The sequence below is a fragment of the Engystomops pustulosus genome, chromosome 3 (assembly GCF_040894005.1).
Source record: "Engystomops pustulosus chromosome 3, aEngPut4.maternal, whole genome shotgun sequence".
Classification (NCBI taxonomy): Eukaryota; Metazoa; Chordata; class Amphibia; order Anura; family Leptodactylidae; genus Engystomops; species Engystomops pustulosus.
This window is the reverse complement of record NC_092413.1, coordinates 7,591,710-7,612,880: the sequence shown is the minus strand read 5'-3', so window position 1 is coordinate 7,612,880 and position 21,171 is coordinate 7,591,710. Positions and strand designations below refer to the sequence as shown.

General features: G+C 52.2%; 1 protein-coding gene across 3 annotated transcripts in view; it reads right to left on the bottom strand.

Moving 5' to 3' along the window:
* BABAM2 (BRISC and BRCA1 A complex member 2) overlaps positions 1-21,171 on the bottom strand; it is a 144,398-nt gene that overhangs the window by 99,419 nt on the left and 23,808 nt on the right. For all 3 annotated transcript variants that reach the window (XM_072139940.1, XM_072139938.1, XM_072139939.1), the window contains exons 5-6: positions 18,480-18,674; positions 16,290-16,364 (exon numbers count right to left, since the gene is read on the bottom strand). In XM_072139940.1, the coding sequence (XP_071996041.1) occupies positions 16,290-16,364; positions 18,480-18,674 (270 nt within the window). The remainder of the gene's footprint in view (positions 1-16,289; positions 16,365-18,479; positions 18,675-21,171) is intronic.

The window sequence follows — 21,171 nt, the reverse complement described above, 5'->3', positions numbered from 1 at the left end:
TCTATCATAGCCAGCAGTGGTCAGGGGTCAGCATGGGGGCTCTGACCCCTCTGTGACTACATCCCCCATACACAGCGAGCTGCCATGTCCTGTGTGTCCTGACACCTTTCTATCATAGCCAGCAGTGGTCAGGGGTCAGCATGGGCGCTCTGACCCCTCTGTGACTACACCCCCATACACAGCGAGCTGCCATGTCCTGTGTGCTGACACCTTTCTATCATAGCCAGCAGTGGTCAGGGGTCAGCATGGGCGCTCTGACCCCTCTGTGACTACACCCCCATACACAGCGAGCTGCCATGTCCTGTGTGTCCTGACACCTTTCTATCATAGCCAGCAGTGGTCAGGGGTCAGCATGGGCGCTCTGACCCCTCTGTGACTACACCCCCCATACACAGCGAGCTGCCTTGTCCTGTGTCCTGACACCTTTCTATCATAGCCAGAAGGGGTCAGCATGGGCGCTCTGACCCCTCTGTGACTGCACCCCCCCCATACACAGCGAGCTGCCATGTCCTGTGTCCTGACACCTTTCTATCATAGCCAGCAGTGGTCAGGGGTCAGCATGGGCGCTCTGACCCCTCTGTGACTACACCCCCCCCATACACAGCGAGCTGCCATGTCCTGTGTCCTGACACCTTTCTATCATAGCCAGCAGTGGTCAGGGGTCAGCATGGGGGCTCTGACCCCTCTGTGACTACACCCCCCCCATACACAGCGAGCTGCCATGTCCTGTGTCCTGACACCTTTCTATCATAGCCAGCAGTGGTCAGGGGTCAGCATGGGCGCTCTGACCCCTCTGTGACTACACCCCCCCCATACACAGCGAGCTGCCATGTCCTGTGTCCTGACACCTTTCTATCATAGCCAGCAGTGGTCAGGGATCAGCATGGGCGCTCTGACCCCTCAGTGACTACACCCCCCATACACAGCGAGCTGCCATGTCCTGTGTGTCCTGACACCTTTCTATCATAGCCAGCAGTGGTCAGGGGTCAGCATGGGCGCTCTGACCCCTCTGTGACTACACCCCCCCCATACACAGCGAGCTGCCATGTCCTGTGTCCTGACACCTTTCTATCATAGCCAGCAGTGGTCAGGGGTCAGCATGGGGGCTCTGACCCCTCTGTGACTACACCCCCCCCATACACAGCGAGCTGCCATGTCCTGTGTCCTGACACCTTTCTATCATAGCCAGCAGTGGTCAGGGGTCAGCATGGGCGCTCTGACCCCTCTGTGACTACACCCCCCCCCATACACAGCGAGCTGCCATGTCCTGTGTCCTGACACCTTTCTATCATAGCCAGCAGTGGTCAGGGGTCAGCATGGGGGCTCTGACCCCTCTGTGACTACACCCCCCCCATACACAGCGAGCTGCCATGTCCTGTGTCCTGACACCTTTCTATCATAGCCAGCAGTGGTCAGGGGTCAGCATGGGCGCTCTGACCCCTCTGTGACTACACCCCCCCCATACACAGCGAGCTGCCATGTCCTGTGTCCTGACACCTTTCTATCATAGCCAGCAGTGGTCAGGGATCAGCATGGGCGCTCTGACCCCTCAGTGACTACACCCCCCATACACAGCGAGCTGCCATGTCCTGTGTGTCCTGACACCTTTCTATCATAGCCAGCAGTGGTCAGGGGTCAGCATGGGCGCTCTGACCCCTCTGTGACTACACCCCCCCCATACACAGCGAGCTGCCATGTCCTGTGTCCTGACACCTTTCTATCATAGCCAGCAGTGGTCAGGGGTCAGCATGGGGGCTCTGACCCCTCTGTGACTACACCCCCCCCATACACAGCGAGCTGCCATGTCCTGTGTCCTGACACCTTTCTATCATAGCCAGCAGTGGTCAGGGGTCAGCATGGGCGCTCTGACCCCTCTGTGACTACACCCCCCCCATACACAGCGAGCTGCCATGTCCTGTGTCCTGACACCTTTCTATCATAGCCAGCAGTGGTCAGGGGTCAGCATGGGGGCTCTGACCCCTCTGTGACTACACCCCCCCCATACACAGCGAGCTGCCATGTCCTGTGTCCTGACACCTTTCTATCATAGCCAGCAGTGGTCAGGGGTCAGCATGGGCGCTCTGACCCCTCTGTGACTACACCCCCCCCATACACAGCGAGCTGCCATGTCCTGTGTCCTGACACCTTTCTATCATAGCCAGCAGTGGTCAGGGGTCAGCATGGGGGCTCTGACCCCTCTGTGACTACACCCCCCCCATACACAGCGAGCTGCCATGTCCTGTGTCCTGACACCTTTCTATCATAGCCAGCAGTGGTCAGGGGTCAGCATGGGCGCTCTGACCCCTCTGTGACTACACCCCCCCCATACACAGCGAGCTGCCATGTCCTGTGTCCTGACACCTTTCTATCATAGCCAGCAGTGGTCAGGGATCAGCATGGGCGCTCTGACCCCTCTGTGACTACACCCCCATACACAGCGAGCTGCCATGTCCTGTGTGTCCTGACACCTTTCTATCATAGCCAGCAGTGGTCAGGGGTCAGCATGGGCGCTCTGACCCCTCTGTGACTACACCCCCCATACACAGCGAGCTGCCTTGTCCTGTGTCCTGACACCTTTCTATCATAGCCAGAAGGGGTCAGCATGGGCGCTCTGACCCCTCTGTGACTGCACCCCCCCCATACACAGCGAGCTGCCATGTCCTGTGTCCTGACACCTTTCTATCATAGCCAGCAGTGGTCAGGGGTCAGCATGGGCGCTCTGACCCCTCTGTGACTACACCCCCCCCATACACAGCGAGCTGCCATGTCCTGTGTCCTGACACCTTTCTATCATAGCCAGCAGTGGTCAGGGGTCAGCATGGGGGCTCTGACCCCTCTGTGACTACACCCCCCCCATACACAGCGAGCTGCCATGTCCTGTGTCCTGACACCTTTCTATCATAGCCAGCAGTGGTCAGGGGTCAGCATGGGCGCTCTGACCCCTCTGTGACTACACCCCCCCCATACACAGCGAGCTGCCATGTCCTGTGTCCTGACACCTTTCTATCATAGCCAGCAGTGGTCAGGGATCAGCATGGGCGCTCTGACCCCTCAGTGACTACACCCCCCATACACAGCGAGCTGCCATGTCCTGTGTGTCCTGACACCTTTCTATCATAGCCAGCAGTGGTCAGGGGTCAGCATGGGCGCTCTGACCCCTCTGTGACTACACCCCCCCCATACACAGCGAGCTGCCATGTCCTGTGTCCTGACACCTTTCTATCATAGCCAGCAGTGGTCAGGGGTCAGCATGGGGGCTCTGACCCCTCTGTGACTACACCCCCCCCATACACAGCGAGCTGCCATGTCCTGTGTCCTGACACCTTTCTATCATAGCCAGCAGTGGTCAGGGGTCAGCATGGGCGCTCTGACCCCTCTGTGACTACACCCCCCCCATACACAGCGAGCTGCCATGTCCTGTGTCCTGACACCTTTCTATCATAGCCAGCAGTGGTCAGGGGTCAGCATGGGCGCTCTGACCCCTCTGTGACTACAACCCCATACACAGCGATCTGCCATGTCCTGTGTGTCCTGACACCTTTCTATCATAGCCAGCAGTGGTCAGGGGTCAGCATGGGTGCTCTGACCTCTCTGTGACTACACCCCCAATACACAGCGAGCTGCCATGTCCTGTGTGTCCTGACACCTTTCTATCATAGCCAGCAGTGGTCAGGGGTCAGCATGGGCGCTCTGACCCCTCTGTGACTACACCCCCCATACACAGCGAGCTGCCATGTCCTGTGTGTCCTGACACCTTTCTATCATAGCCAGCAGTGGTCAGGGGTCAGCATGGGCGCTCTGGCCCCTCTGTGACTACACCCCCCATACACAGGGAGCTGCCATGTCCTGTTTGTCCTGACACCTTTCTATCATAGCCAGCAGTGGTCAGGGGTCAGCATGGGCGCTCTGACCCCTCTGTGACTACACCCCCCATACACAGCGAGCTGCCATGTCCTGTGTGTCCTGACACCTTTCTATCATAGCCAGCAGTGGTCAGGGGTCAGCATGGGCGTTCTGACCCCTCTGTGACTACACCCCCCATACACAGCGAGCTGCCATGTCCTTGTGTCCTGACACCTTTCTATCATAGCCAGCAGTGGTCAGGGGTCAGCATGGGTGCTCTGACCCCTCTGTGACTACACCCCCCACACACAGCGAGCTGCCATGTCCTGTGTGTCCTGACACCTTTCTATCATAGCCAGCAGTGATCAGGGGTCAGCATGGGCGCTCTGACCCCTCTGTGACTACACCCCCCATACACAGCGAGCTGCCATGTCCTGTGTGTCCTGACACCTTTCTATCATAGCCAGCAGTGGTCAGCATGGGCGTTCTGACCCCTCTGTGACTACACCCCCCATACACAGCGAGCTGCCATGTCCTGTGTGTCCTGACACCTTTCTATCATAGCCAGCAGTGGTCAGCATGGGCGCTCTGACCCCTCTGTGACTACACCCCCCATACACAGCGAGCTGCCATGTCCTGTGTCCTGACACCTTTCTATCATAGCCAGCAGTGGTCAGGGGTCAGCATGGGGGCTCTGACCCCTCTGTGACTACATCCCCCATACACAGCGAGCTGCCATGTCCTGTGTCCTGACACCTTTCTATCATAGCCAGCAGTGGTCAGGGGTCAGCATGGGCGCTCTGACCCCTCTGTGACTACACCCCTCATACACAGCGAGCTGCCATGTCCTGTGTGTCCTGACACCTTTCTATCATAGCCAGCAGTGGTCAGGGGTCAGCAGGGGCGCTCTGACCCCTCTGTGACTACACCCCCCATACACAGCGAGCTGCCATGTCCTGTGTGTCCTGACACCTTTCTATCATAGCCAGCAGTGGTCAGGGGTCAGCATGGGCGCTCTGACCCCTCTGTGACTACACCCCCATACACAGCGAGCTGCCATGTCCTGTGTGTCCTGACACCTTTCTATCATAGCCAGCAGTGGTCAGGGGTCAGCATGGGCGCTCTGACCCCTCTGTGACTATACCCCCCATACACAGCGAGCTGCCGTGTCCTGTGTCCTGACACCTTTCTATCATAGCCAGCAGTGGTCAGGGGTCAGCATGGGCACTCTGACCCCTCTGTGACTACACCCCCCATACACAGCGAGCTGCCATGTCCTGTGTGTCCTGACACCTTTCTATCATAGCCAGCAGTGGTCAGGGGTCAGCATGGGCGCTCTGACCCCTCTGTGACTACACCCCCCATACACAGCGAGCTGCCTTGTCCTGTGTCCTGACACCTTTCTATCATAGCCAGCAGGGGTCAGCATGGGCGCTCTGACCCCTCTGTGACTACACCCCCCCATACACAGCGAGCTGCCATGTCCTGTGTCCTGACACCTTTCTATCATAGCCAGCAGTGGTCAGGGGTCAGCATGGGCGCTCTGACCCCTCTGTGACTACACCCCCTATACACAGTGAGCTGCCATGTCCTGTGTGTCCTGACACCTTTCTATCATAGCCAGCAGTGGTCAGGGGTCAGCATGGGCGCTCTGACCCCTCTGTGACTACAACCCCCATACACAGGGAGCTGCCATGTCCTGTGTGTCCTGACACCTTTCTATCATAGCCAGCAGTGGTCAGGGGTCAGCATGGGTGCTCTGACCTCTCTGTGACTACACCCCCCCATACACAGCGAGCTGCCATGTCCTGTGTGTCCTGACACCTTTCTATCATAACCAGCAGTGGTCAGGGGTCAGCATGGGCGCTCTGACCCCTCTGTGACTACACCCCCCATACACAGCGAGCTGCCATGTCCTGTGTGTCCTGACACCTTTCTATCATAGCCAGCAGTGGTCAGAGGTCAGCATGGGTGCTCTGACCCCTCTGTGACTACACTCCCCATACACAGCGAGCTGCCATGTCCTGTGTGTCCTGACACTTTCTATCATAGCCAGCAGTGGTCAGGGGTCAGCATGGGCGCTCTGGCCCCTCCGTGACTACACCCCCCATACACAGGGAGCTGCCATGTCCTGTTTGTCCTGACACCTTTCTATCATAGCCAGCAGTGGTCAGGGGTCAGCATGGGCGCTCTGACCCCTCTGTGACTACACCCCCATACACAGCGAGCTGCCATGTCCTGTGTGTCCTGACACCTTTCTATCATAGCCAGCAGTGGTCAGGGGTCAGCATGGGCGCTCTGACCACTCTGTGACTACACCCCCCATACACAGCGAGCTGCCATGTCCTGTGTGTCCTGACACCTTTCTATCATAGCCAGCAGTGGTCAGGGGTCAGCATGGGCGCTTTGACCCCTCTGTGACTACACCCCCCATACACAGCGAGCTGCCATGTCCTGTGTGTCCTGACACCTTTCTATCATAGCCAGCAGTGGTCAGGGGTCAGCATGGGCGCTCTGACCCCTCTGTGACTACACCCCCCATACACAGCGAGCTGCCATGTCCTTGTGTCCTGACACCCTTCTATCATAGCCAGCAGTGGTTAGGGGTCAGCATGGGTGCTCTGACCCCTCTGTGACTACACCCCCCACACACAGCGAGCTGCCATGTCCTGTGTGTCCTGACACCTTTCTATCATAGCCAGCAGTGGTCAGCATGGGTGTTCTGACCCCTCTGTGACTACACCCCCCATACACAGCGAGCTGCCATGTCCTGTATGCTGACACCTTTCTATCATAGCCAGCAGTGGCCAGGGGTCAGCATGGGGGTTCTAACCCCTCTGTGACTACACCCCCCATACACAGCGAGCTGCCATGTCCTGTGTGTCCTGACACCTTTCTATCATAGCCAGCAGTGGTCAGGGGTCAGCATGGGCGCTCTGACCCCTCTGTGACTACACCCCCCATACACAGCGAGCTGCCATGTCCTGTGTCCTGACACCTTTCTATCATAGCCAGCAGTGGTCAGGGGTTAGCAGGGGTGCTCTGACCCCTCTGTGACTACACCCCCCATACACAGCGAGCTGCCATGTCCTGTGTGGCCTGACCCCTTTCTATCATAGCCAGCAGTGGTCAGGGGTCAGCATGGGCGCTCTGACCCCTCTGTGACTACACCCCCCATACACAGCAAGCTGCCATGTCCTGTGTGTCCTGACACCTTTCTATCATAGCCAGCAGTGGTCAGGGGTCAGCATGGGTGCTCTGACCTCTCTGTGACTACATCCCCCATACACAGCGAGCTGCCATGTCCTGTGTGTCCTGACACCTTTCTATCATAGCCAGCAGTGGTCAGGGGTCAGCATGGGCGCTCTGACCCCTCTGTGACTATACCCTCATACACAGTGAGCTGCCATGTCCTGTGTCCTGACACCTTTCTATCATAGCCAGCAGTGGTCAGGGGTCAGCATGGGTGCTCTGACCCCTCTGTGACTACACCCCCCATACACAGCGAGCTGCCATGTCCTGTGTGTCCTGACACCTTTCTATCATAGCCAGCAGTGGTCAGGGGTCAGCATGGGCGCTCTGACCCCTCTGTGACTACACCCCCCCATACACAGCGAGCTGCCATGTCCTGTGTGTCCTGACACCTTTCTATCATAGCCAGCAGTGGTCAGGGGTCAGAATGGGGGCTCTGACCCCTCTGTGACTACACCCCCATACACTGCGATCTGCCATGTCCTGTGTGTCCTGACACCTTTCTATCATAGCCAGCAGTGGTCAGGGGTCAGCATGGGTGCTCTGACCCCTCTGGGACTACACCCCCCATACACAGTGAGCTGCCATGTCCTGTGTGTCCTGACACCTTTCTATCATAGCCAGCAGTGGTCAGGGGTCAGCATGGGTGCTCTGACCCCTCTGTGACTACACCCCCCATACACAGCGAGCTGCCATGTCCTGTGTGTCCTGACACCTTTCTATCATAGCCAGCAGTGGTCAGGGGTCAGCAGGGGTGCTCTGACCCCTCTGTGATTACACCCCCCATACACAGCGAGCTGCCATGTCCTTGTGTCCTGACACCTTTCTATCATAGCCAGCAGTGGTCAGGGGTCAGCATGGGCGTTCTGACCCCTCTGTGACTACACCCCCCATACATAGCGAGCTGCCATGTCCTGTGTGTCCTGACACCTTTCTATCATAGCCAGCAGTGGTCAGGGGTCAGCATGGGAGCTCTGACCCCTCTGTGACTACACCCCCCATACACAGTGAGCTGCCATGTCCTGTGTGTCCTGACACCTTTCTATCATAGCCAGCAGTGGTCAGGGGTCAGCATGGGTGCTCTGACCCCTCTGTGACTACACCCCCCATACACAGCGAGCTGCCATGTCCTGTGTGTCCTGACACCTTTCTATCATAGCCAGCAGTGGTCAGGGGTCAGCATGGGCGCTCTGACCCCTCTGCGACTACACCCCCGTACACAGCGAGCTACCATGTCCTGTGTGTCCTGACACCTTCCTATCATAGCCAGCAGTGGTCAGGGGTCAGCATGGGTGCTCTGACCCCTCTGTGACTACACCCCCCATACACAGCGAGCTGCCATGTCCTGTGTGTCCTGACACCTTTCTATCATAGCCAGCAGTGGTCAGGGGTCAGCATGGGCGCTCTGACCCCTCTGTGACTACACCCCCCATACACAGTGAGCTGCCATGTCCTGTGTGTCCTGACACCTTTCTATCATAGCCAGCAGTGGTCAGGGGTCAGCATGGGCGCTCTGACCTCTCTGTGACTACACCCCCCATACACAGCGAGCTGCCATGTCCTGTGTCCTGACACCTTTCTATCATAGCCAGCAGTGGTCAGGGGTCAGCATGGACACTCTGACCCCTCTGTGACTACACCCCCCATACACAGCGAGCTGCCATGTCCTGTGTGTCCTGACACCTTTCTATCATAGCCAGCAGTGGTCAGGGGTCAGCATGGGCGCTCTGACCCCTCTGTGACTACACCCTCCATACACAGCGAGCTGCCATGTCCTGTGTGTCCTGACACATTTCTATCATAGCCAGCAGTGGTCAGGGGTCAGCATGGGCGCTCTGACCCCTCTGTGACTACACCCCCCATACACAGCGAGCTGCCATGTCCTGTGTGTCCTGACACCTTTCTATCATAGCCAGCAGTGGTCAGGGGTCAGCATGGGCGCTCTGACCTCTCGGTGACTACACCCCCATACACAGTGAGCTGCCATGTCCTGTGTGTCCTGACACCTTTCTATCATAGCCAGCAGTGGTCAGGGGTCAGCATGGGCGCTCTGACCCCTCTGTGACTACACCCCCCATACACAGCGAGCTGCCATGTCCTGTGTCCTGACACCTTTCTATCATAGCCAGCAGTGGTCAGGGGTCAGCATGGGCGCTCTGACCCCTCTGTGACGACACCCCCCATACACAGCGAGCTGCCATGTCCTGTGTCCTGACACCTTTCTATCATAGCCAGCAGTGGTCAGGGGTCAGCATGGGCGCTCTGACCCCTCTGTGACTACACCCCCATACACAGCGAGCTGCCATGTCCTGTGTGTCCTGACACCTTTCTATCATAGCCAGCAGTGGTCAGGGGTCAGCATGGGTGCTCTGACCCCTCTGTGACTACACCCCCCATACACAGCGAGCTGCCATGTCCTGTGTGTCCTGACACCTTTCTATCATAGCCAGCAGTGGTCAGGGGGCAGCATGGGCGCTCTGACCCCTCTGTGACTACACCCCTCATACACAGCGAGCTGCCATGTCCTGTGTGTCCTGACACCTTTCTATCATAGCCAGCAGAGGTCAGGGGTCAGCATGGGTGCTCTGACCCCTCTGTGACTACACCCCCATACACAGCGAGCTGCCATGTCCTGTGTGTCCTGACACCTTTCTATCATAGCCAGCAGTGGTCAGGGGGCAGCATGGGCGCTCTGACCCCTCTGTGACTACACCCCTCATACACAGCGAGCTGCCATGTCCTGTGTGTCCTGACACCTTTCTATCATAGCCAGCAGAGGTCAGGGGTCAGCATGGGTGCTCTGACCCCTCTGTGACTACACCCCTCATACACAGCGAGCTGCCATGTCCTGTGTGTCCTGACACCTTTCTATCATAGCCAGCAGTGGTCAGGGGGCAGCATGGGCGCTCTAAACCCTCTGTGACTACACCCCTCATACACAGCGAGCTGCCATGTCCTGTGTGTCCTGACACCTCTCTTTCATAGCCAGCAGTGGTCAGGGGTCAGCATGGGCGCTCTGACCCCTCTGTGACTACACCCCCCATACACAGCGAGCTGCCATGTCCTGTGTCCTGACACCTTTCTATCATAGCCAGCAGTGGTCAGGGGTCAGCATGGGCGCTCTGAACCCTCTGTGACTACACCCCCCATACACAGCGAGCTGCCATGTCCTGTATGTCCTGACACCTTTCTATCATAGCCAGCAGTGGTCAGGGGTCAGCATGGGCGCTCTGACCCCTCTGTGACTACACCCCCCATACACAGCGAGCTGCCATGTCCTGTGTGTCCTGACACCTTTCTATCATAGCCAGCAGTGGTCAGGGGTCAGGATGGGTGCTCTTACCCCTCTGTGACTACACCCCTCATACACAGCGAGCTGCCATGTCCTGTGTGTCCTGACACCTTTCTATCATAGCCAGCAGTGGTCAGCATGGGTGCTCTGACCCCTCTGTGACTACACCCCCCATACACAGCGAGCTGCCATGTCCTGTGTTTCCTGACACCTTTCTATCATAGCCAGCAGTGGTCAGGGGTCAGCATGGGCGCTCTGACCCCTCTGTGACTACACTCCCATACACAGCGAGCTGCCATGTCCTGTGTCCTGACACCTTTCTATCATAGCCAGCAGTGGTCAGCATGGGTGCTCTGACCCCTCTGTGACTACACCCCCCATACACAGCGAGCTGCCATGTCCTGTGTGTCCTGACACCTTTCTATCATAGCCAGCAGTGGTCAGGGGTCAGCATGGGTGCTCTGAACCCTCTGTGACTACACCCCCCATACACAGCGAGCTGCAATGTCCTGTATGTCCTGACACCTTTCTATCATAGCCAGCAGTGGTCAGGGGTCAGCATGGGCGCTCTGACCCCTCTGTGACTACACCCCTCATACACAGCGAGCTGCCATGTCCTGTGTGTCTGACACCTTTCTATCATAGCCAGCAGTGGTCAGGAGTCAGCATGGGCGCTCTGACCCCTCTGTGACTACACCCCTCATACACAGCGAGCTGCCATGTCCTGTGTGTCCTGACACCTTTCTATCATAGCCAGCAGTGGTCAGCATGGGTGCTCTGACCCCTCTGTGACTACACCCCCCATACACAGCGAGCTGCCATGTCCTGTGTGTCCTGACACCTTTCTATCATAGCCAGCAGTGGTCAGGGGTCAGCATGGGCGCTCTGACCCCTCTGTGACTACACTCCCATACACAGCGAGCTGCCATGTCCTGTGTCCTGACACCTTTCTATCATAGCCAGCAGTGGTCAGCATGGGTGCTCTGACCCCTCTGTGACTACACCCCCCATACACAGCGAGCTGCCATGTCCTGTGTGTCCTGACACCTTTCTATCATAGCCAGCAGTGGTCAGAGGTCAGCATGGGCGCTCTGACCCCTCTATGACTACACCCTCCATACACAGCGAGCTGCCATGTCCTGTGTGTCCTGACACCTTTCTATCATAGCCAGCAGTGGTCAGTGGTCAGCATGGGCGCTCTGACCCCTCCGTGACTACACCCCCCATACACAGCGAGCTGCCATGTCCTGTGTGTCCTGACACCTTTCTATCATAGCCAGCAGTGGTCAGGGGTCAGCATGGGCGCTCTGACCCCTCTGTGACTACACCCCCCATACACAGCGAGCTGCCATGTCCTGTGTCCTGACACCTTTCTATCATAGCCAGCAGTGGTCAGCGGATAGCATGGGTGCTCTGACCCCTCTGTGACTACATCCCCCATATACAGCGAGCTGCCATGTCCTGTGTGTCCTGACACCTTTCTATCATAGCCAGCAGTGGTCAGGGGTCAGCATGGGTGCTCTGACCCCTCTGTGACTACACCCCCATACACAGCGAGCTGCCATGTCCTGTGTGTCCTGACACCTTTCTATCATAGCCAGCAGTGGTCAGGGGTCAGCATGGGGGCTCTGACCCCTCTGTGACTACACCCCCCATACACAGCGAGCTGCCATGTCCTGTGTGTCCTGACACCTTTCTATCATAGCCAGCAGTGGTCAGGGGTCAGCATGGGCGCTCTGACCCCTCTGTGACTACACCCCCATACACAGCGAGCTGCCATGTCCTGTGTGTCCTGACACCTTTCTATCATAGCCAGCAGTGGTCAGGGGTCAGCATGGGCGCTCTGACCCCTCTGTGACTACACCCCCCATACACAGCGAGCTGCCATGTCCTGTGTGTCCTGACACCTTTCTATCATAGCCAGCAGTGGTCAGGGGTCAGCATGGGTGCTCTGACCCCTCTGTGACTACATCCCCCATATACAGCGAGCTGCCATGTCCTGTGTGTCCTGACACCTTTCTATCATAGCCAGCAGTGGTCAGGGGTCAGCATGGGTGCTCTGACCCCTCTGTGACTACACCCCCATACACAGTGAGCTGCCATGTCCTGTGTGTCCTGACACCTTTCTATCATAGCCAGCAGTGGTCAGGGGTCAGCATGGGCGCTCTGACCCCTCTGTGACTACACCCCCCATACACAGCGAGCTGCCATGTCCTGTGTGTCCTGACACCTTTCTATCATAGCCAGCAGTGGTCAGGGGTCAGCATGGGTGCTCTGACCCCTCTGTGACTACACCCCCCATACACAGCGAGCTGCCATGTCCTGTGTGTCCTGACACCTTTCTATCATAGCCAGCAGTGGTCGGGGGTCAGCATGGGCGCTCTGACCCCTCTGTGACTACACCCCCATACACAGTGAGCTGCCATGTCCTGTGTGTCCTGACACCTTTCTATCATAGCCAGCAGTGGTCAGGGGTCAGCATGGGCGCTCTGACCCCTCTGTGACTACACCCCCCATACACAGCGAGCTGCCATGTCCTGTGTGTCCTGACACCTTTCTATCATAGCCAGCAGTGGTCAGGGGTCAGCATGGGCGCTCTGACCTCTCTGTGACTACACCCTCCATACACAGCGAGCTGCCATGTCCTGTGTGTCCTGACACCTTTCTATCATAGCCAGCAGTGGTCAGGGGTCAGCATGGGTGCTCTGACCTCTCTGTGACTACATCCCCCATACACAGCGAGCTGCCATGTCCTGTGTGTCCTGACACCTTTCTATCATAGCCAGCAGTGGTCAGGGGTCAGCATGGGCGCTCTGACCCCTCTGTGACTACACCCCCATACACAGCGAGCTGCCATGTCCTGTGTGTCCTGACACCTTTCTACCATAGCCAGCAGTGGTCAGGGGTCAGCATGGGCGCTCTGACCCCTCTGTGACTACACCCCCATACACAGCGAGCTGCCATGTCCTGTGTGTCCTGACACCTTTCTATCATAGCCAGCAGTGGTCAGGGGTCAGCATGGGGGCTCTGACCCCTCTGGAATGACGCAGATTGAAGGACCAGTAATTTTGCAGTTTTTTTCAGAAACTTTGTACAATTCTGAGTGATTCTCCTTCAGACAAAATGCCATCACATGAAATACAATCTGTGTCTAATTAGATATAATCTCTATTCATACAATTACTGACAAGGTTGGCGAGCGGCGGGCACTGCCAGTCTGTGCTGCGACTACATTGACCATGAATCACATACAAGTAACAGCCAATTAGCATGAATAACTCATTAGCAGCTGCTGCCAGGAATCGAGATGTTAATTAATTAAGAATTATTTTTTTATCAAAATTTGACGCACATCATTAAGATGTCACCACAGCAGCGCAACAAGGTCTATCAGAGAGGAGGGGGGAAATGCTGGGGTAATCTCTAATAAAGTCCTAATAGTCCTGAAAAAGGACTACAAGTCACATCCAGAAGGGACATCAGAGAGCAGCGGTGCCATCACTGAGAATACAGCCTATCCATCACTAGAGAGCAGCGGGGCCATCACTGAGAATAAAGCCTATCCATCACTAGAGAGCAGCGGTGCCATCACTGAGAATACAGCCTATCCATCACTAGAGAGCAGCGGTGCCATCACTGAGAATACAGCCTATCCATCACTAGAGAGCAGCGGTGCCATCACTGAGAATACAGCCTATCCATCACTAGAGAGCAGCGGTGCCATCACTGAGAATACAGCCTATCCATCACTAGAGAGCAGCGGTGCCATCACTGAGAATACAGCCTATCCATCACTAGAGAGCAGCGGTGCCATCACTGAGAATACAGCCTATCCATCACTAGAGAGCAGCGGTGCCATCACTGAGAATACAGCCTATCCATCACTAGAGAGCAGCGGTGCCATCACTGAGAATACAGCCTATCCATCACTAGAGAGCAGCGGTGCCATCACTGAGAATACAGCCTATCCATCACTAGAGAGCCGCGGTGCCATCACTGAGAATACAGCCTATCCATCACTAGAGAGCCGCGGTGCCATCACTGAGAATACAGCCTATCCATCACTAGGGAGCAGCAGTGTCATCACTGAGAATACAGCCTATCCATCACTAGAGAGCAGCGGTGCCATCACTGAGAATACAGCCTATCCATCACTAGAGAGCAGCGGAGCCATCACTGAGAATACAGCCTATCCATCACTAGAGAGCAGCGGTGCCGTCACTGAGAATACAGCCTATCCATCACTAGAGAGCAGCGGTGCCATCACTGAGAATACAGCCTATCCATCACTAGAGAGCAGCCGTGTCATCACTGCGAATACAGCCTATCCATCACTAGAGAGCAGCGGTGTCATCACTGAGAATACAGCCTATCCCTCACTAGAGAGCAGCGGTGCCATCACTGAGAATAAAGCCTATCCATCACTAGAGAGCAGCGGTGCCATCACTGAGAATACAGCCTATCCATCACTAGAGAGCAGCGGTGATATCACTGAGAATACAGCCTATCCATCACTAGAGAGCAGCGGTGCCATCACTGAGAATACAGCCTATCCATCACAAGAGAGCAGCGGTGCCATCACTGAGAATACAGCCTATCCATCACTAGAGAGCAGCGGCGCCATCACTGAGAATACAGCCTATCCATCGCTAGAGAGCAGCGGTGCCATCACTGAGAATACAGCCTATCCATCACTAGAGAGCAGCAGCGCCATCACTAAGAATACATCCTATCCATCACTAGAGAGCAGCGGTGCCATCACTGAGAATACATCCTATCCATCACTAGAGAGCAGCGGTGCCATCACTGAGAATACAGCCTATCAATCACTAGAGAGCAGCGGTGCCATCACTGAGAATACAGCCTATCAATCACTAGAGAGCAGCGGAGTCATCACTGAGAATACAGCCTATCCATCACTAGAGAGCAGCGGATACATCACTGAGAATACAGCCTATCCATCACTAGAGAGCAGCGGTGCCATCACTGAGAATACAGCCTATCCATCACTAGAGAGCAGCGGTGCCATCACTGAGAATACAGCCTATCCATCACTAGAGAGCAGCGGCGCCATCACTGAGAATACAGCCTATCCATCACTAGAGAGCAGCGGTGCCATCACTGATAATGTACTTTCCTGTAAGTGTCTGGACCTTGGTAGCTTAGTCCCTCATGTGTGATAGGCCGTGTCCCACATCCCCCACCCCCCGGTTCTGTGCCAGGTCTCCTCCGATGTTTGGTACCAGGAAAGAAGACAGGAAACAGAGGAGAGACGATCCGGCTGTCATCGGGAGAGACGGAGCAACAGGAGGAACTCATTGGCCTCCAGCTCATGTCTAGACAAAAGAAATTGGGCAAAATTCCCCAAACCAAAGAGCGTCCCAAACAGAGACTGGGAGGAACCATGTGCAGCACTTTCCAATGAGTGATCTCCAGGATCTGGGCCAAAATGTCTGCACTGCCAGAACCGGTACTGATGGGAAATCCCAGGGACTTCACTCCTACACGGGATGCACTACCCTCCTCCACCACTAAGGCGCAGCACCAGACCTAGTACCGAGAGTGATGTCATGGCCCATTAACCCCTTATTCTCTATAATATACATAACGCTCAGGAAAGTTACTAAACATGACCACCATACGGTGTTTAAAGGGATATACCCTTTCTTAAAGGGGTTGTCCAGGACAGAGAGAGAGAGAGCAGGAGGGAGCAGCAAGGACAAATAGGCCAGAAGTTCTTTATAAGAACATACTTAAAAAACATAGTAACAATGAAAATTAAAAATGCTTTACTCTTAAACCACGCCCATTCACCCGAAACCACACCCACTTGTCAAACAAAGCATAAAATTGTCTAAAATGCCTAATAAACATGACGTGATGAGCAGTATGTGGCGGTTACCTTCAGCAGGTAGATGGGGATGTTACTGAAGTCCACAGGAAGCTTGAGGAGAAAGCGAGCCGAGAACTCCCCGGTCTGAAAGACAAAAAGCAAACAAGGTGAGGAGGGGTCAGATATACAGGGGGGTCACCCAAAATAATCAGGGAGGGGGGAAACCATGTGTGAGAGGCAAAAACAGATGAAGAATTAAAAACAACATAAAACTACAGCCCTAGTATAAAAGTGCTTGAGATTACTACAGCACTCCCAGAGGCTGAACGAGGAATTACATGCACCGAGTCCTCCGGAGAGAGACATTGGGGCACACCTATCATTTGATTTCTTTTGCAACGTTTGTTGAAGTCTTATACTTAAGCAGTGCTATGTATCTTTCTAAGCTTCCCATTGTGATGTATGTTTTTTTTTTTTGTTTTTTGATGTTTTTTTATTTTTTGTTAGATTTTTGCAGCATTTATAGAACTTTTGTGCTGGAAAGATACATTTAGGAAAACTGCAACACAACCACCGGCTAACATCTTAAAGGGGTTTTCCACCCACGAAGACAAGTTTCTTATATGTACTCTGGATAACAAAATAACAAATTCTCTAATTCAGGGTTATTAACAAAAATCCAGCATTTCCCAGATATAAGTCCCACCTGTCTGTATCGGTCCTGGTGTACACAATCTCAGCTTCCCCTACACACGACCCTGTTATTTCTGTTTCTGTTCTTGATTTCTGTGTGACGGGAAAGGAGCTCAGTTTATCTCTCTCTGCCTCTAGCCCCGCCCCTGCAGTCTAGGGCGGAGCTCACACTGACACATACGATGACTTCCTGCCGACAGCAGCATGAGGAGAACTACAAGCCACAGGACTGATACGTATTTTTTTTTTAATCTGGGGCGGTACAGCAGATCTGGTCTGTTGTGGAATAGCAGTAATGTAGCAAAAATGACTGTGTCATTGTGTGTAATATGCATCTCATGGATCTCATCATCTCTGATCTGTCTCATCTCTCTTTCTATGCGTCAGACACTAATGAATGTTCAGAAGGTAAATGGAAGTGTAAATAAACCCTGTGCCCTGATAATCTAAGCACATTGTCAGTACACAGCGTCTCATAGCACAGAGGGATTGTGAAGTGTCTGCTCAGAGAGTCCCCAGAGAGTAACATTGTGAAGTAAAGGGTGAAAAATTATCTTTATTGTGTTAACTTTACGAGAGGATTGAAATTTGAGAATTTTCTTTCATGGGCAAACCCCTTTAAGACCCTGAAAGAGTCCCAAAAATGCCAAAAAAGTCCCCCCCCCCCCCAAAAAAAAAAACACACAAAAACAAGAGAATATATGAATAAAGATTTAAGTCTCCCATTAAATTCCATTGTTTCCAAATCAAATGACTTAATTAAAGGGATTGTCTATAAAGTCAAAATATTGACAAGTGAAAGCCTTGGTGGTGAAATTGTTAAAAGGGCTTATGGGTTTTCAGCCCGGGAAGCCCCATTAATGGCAGAAAGCAATCAGGAAATACATAATAGCAGGACACTTCCTCATCACGTACAGTCAGGACGTCTGAGGACGAGGAAGTCACCTGTGGAGCGTGTCCCATCATGCACTGCAGGACACGTCACAGGACGATCAGAACTGTACACAATTATGAAATGAGGAAATCAGAAGGATCTGCAATGTTTAAGGGAAAACCCCCTGCAGAAGGTGGAATATAGGAGAGGGGTGTAGCTGTCCCCACCACTTCCTCCTCCTAGGACCCGTAGGAACACGAGTGCCACTGCGACAGCATCCGGCAGGGGCCTCCACAGGAGACGGGTGATCGGAGGGCGCAGATCACTTACACAACACCATTTTCCCTTCATCTTCCCCAATGAAAGACTATTAACAGCAGAAGAAATATCTTTGTATCTTCTGCAGCTCCCCCGCAGGGAAAACTAGGTATTACATACACTTAGTCCTCCAGAGTGAAAGACACTGAAATCGCTCCACTGCTGAGATTTGGTTAGAACCCTAAAGGGCCAGCATTTAAATGAAGACAATGGACACGAATATTGGGCGCGACATGGCCCCCAGATTCGTGGAGTGAGGACATCAGAATACACTTTGCATGTGACAAACGAGCCAATCGCTGCATTTTGCAGTCACATGACAGTGAATTACACGTTGCATCCCCCTGCCGCCTCACACAGGACATACATCTTACCCAATTGTTCTTCTTCCCGGCGTAGATCTCCATGTTCTCCCCGTACTGAGGCTCCTCCAGTAACGTCTGATACTCAAACATGAGACGGGAGCTCTCACTCAGACGGCTGCACTGGTACTGGTGATACTGCTGCACCAGCTCCTTCACCACCTGCAGGAGGCCCTCCGAATCCGAGGGGTCCCACTCCGCCAGACTCTGCAATCACAGATAACACAGTATTATAGTAGTTATATTCCTGTACATAGGGAGCAGTATTATAGTAGTTATATTCTTGTACATAGGGGGCAGTATTATAGTAGTTATATTCCTATACATAGGGGACAGTATTATAGTAGTTATATTCCTGTACATAGGGAGCAGTATTATAGTAGTTATATTCTTGTACATAGGAGGCAGTATTATAGTAGTTATATCCCTGTACATAGGGGGCAGTATTATAGTAGTTATATTCTTGTACATAGGGGGCAGTATTATAGTAGTTATATTCCTGTACATAGGGGGCAGGATTATAGAAGTTATATTCTTGTACATAGGGGGCAGTATTATAGTAGTTATATTCCTGTACATAGGGGCAGTATTATAGTAGTTATATTCTTGTACATAGGGGGCAGTATTATAGTAGTTATATTCTTGTACATAGGGGGCAGTATTATAGTAGTTATATTCCTGTACATAGGGGGCAGTATTATAGTAGTTATATTCTTGTACATAGGGGGCTGTATTATAGTAGTTATATTCTTGTACATAGGGGGCAGTATTATAGTAGTTATATTCTTGTACATAGGGGGCAGTATTATAGCAGTTATATTCCTGTACATAGGGGGCAGTATTATAGTAGTTATATTCCTGTACATAGGAGGCAGTATTATAGTAGTTATATTCCTGTACATAGGGGGCAGTATTATAGTAGTTATATTCCTGTACATAGGGGGCAGTATTATAGTAGTTATATTCCTGTACATAGGGGGCAGTATTATAGTAGTTATATTCCTGTACATAGGGGGCAGTATTATAGTAGTTATATTCCTGTACATAGGGGGCAGTATTATAGTAGTTATATTCTTGTACATAGGGGGCAGTATTATAGTAGTTATATTCCTGTACATAGGGGGCAGTATTATAGTAGTTATATTCCTGTACATAGGGGGCAGTATTATAGTAGTTATATTCCTGTACATAGGGGACAGTATTATAGTAGTTATATTCCTGTACATAGGGGGCAGTATTATAGTAGTTATATTCCTGTACATAGGGGGCAGTATTATAGTAGTTATATTCTTGTACATAGGGGGCAGTATTATAGTAGTTATATTCCTGTACATAGGGGGCAGTATTATAGTAGTTATATTCCTGTACATAGGGGGCAGTATTATAGTAGTTATATTCTTGTACATAGGGGACAGTATTATAGTAGTTATATTCCTGTACATAGGGGGCAGTATTATAGTAGTTATATTCCTGTACATAGGGGGCAGTATTATAGTAGTTATATTCCTGTACATAGGGGGCAGTATTATAGTAGTTATATTCTTGTACATAGGGGCAGTATTATAGTAGTTATATTCCTGTACATAGGGGGCAGTATTATAGTAGTTATATTCCTGTACATAGGGGGCAGTATTATAGTAGTTATATTCTTGTACATAAGGGGCAGTATTATAGTAGTTATATTCTTGTACATAGGGGGCAGTATTATAGTAGTTATATTCCTGTACATAGGAGGCAGTATTATAGTAGTTATATTCCTGTACATAGGAGGCAGTATTATAGTAGTTATATTCCTGTACATAGGAGGCAGTATTATAGTAGTTATATTCCTGTACATAGGAGGCAGTATTATAGTAGTTATATTCCTGTACATAAGGGGCAGTATTATAGTAGTTATATTCCTGTACATAGGAGGCAGTATTATAGTAGTTATATTCTTGTACATAAGGGGCAGTATTATAGTAGTTATATTCTTGTACATAGGGGGCAGTATTATAGTAGTTATATTCCTGTACATAGGGGGCAGTAATATAGTAGTTATATTCTTGTACATAAGGGGCAGTATTATAGTAGTTATATTCCTGTACATAGGGGGCAGTAATATAGTAGTTATATTCTTGTACATAAGGGGCAGTATTATAGTAGTTATATTCCTGTACATAGGGGGCAGTATTATAGTAGTTATATTCTTGTACATAGGGGGCAGTTTTATAGTAGTTATATTCCTGTACATAGGGGGCAGTATTATAGTAGTTATATTCCTGTAAATAGGGGACAGTATTATAGTAGTTATATTCCTGTACATATGGGGCAGTATTATAGTAGTTATATTCCTGTACATAGGGGACAGTATTATAGTAGTTATATTCTTGTACATAGGGGGCAGTATTATAGTAGTTATATTCCTGTACATAGGGGGCAGTATTATAGTAGTTATAGTCTTGTACAAAGGGGACAGTATTATAGTAGTTATATTCCTGTACATAGGGTGCAGTATTATAGTAGTTATATTCTTGTACATAGGGAGCAGTATTATAGTAGTTATATTCCTGTACATAGGGAGCAGTATTATAGTAGTTATATTCCTGTACATAGGGTGCAGTATTATAGTAGTTATATTCTTGTACATAGGGGGCAGTATTATAGTAGTTATATTCCTGTACATAGGGGGCAGTATTATAGTAGTTATATTCTTGTACATAGG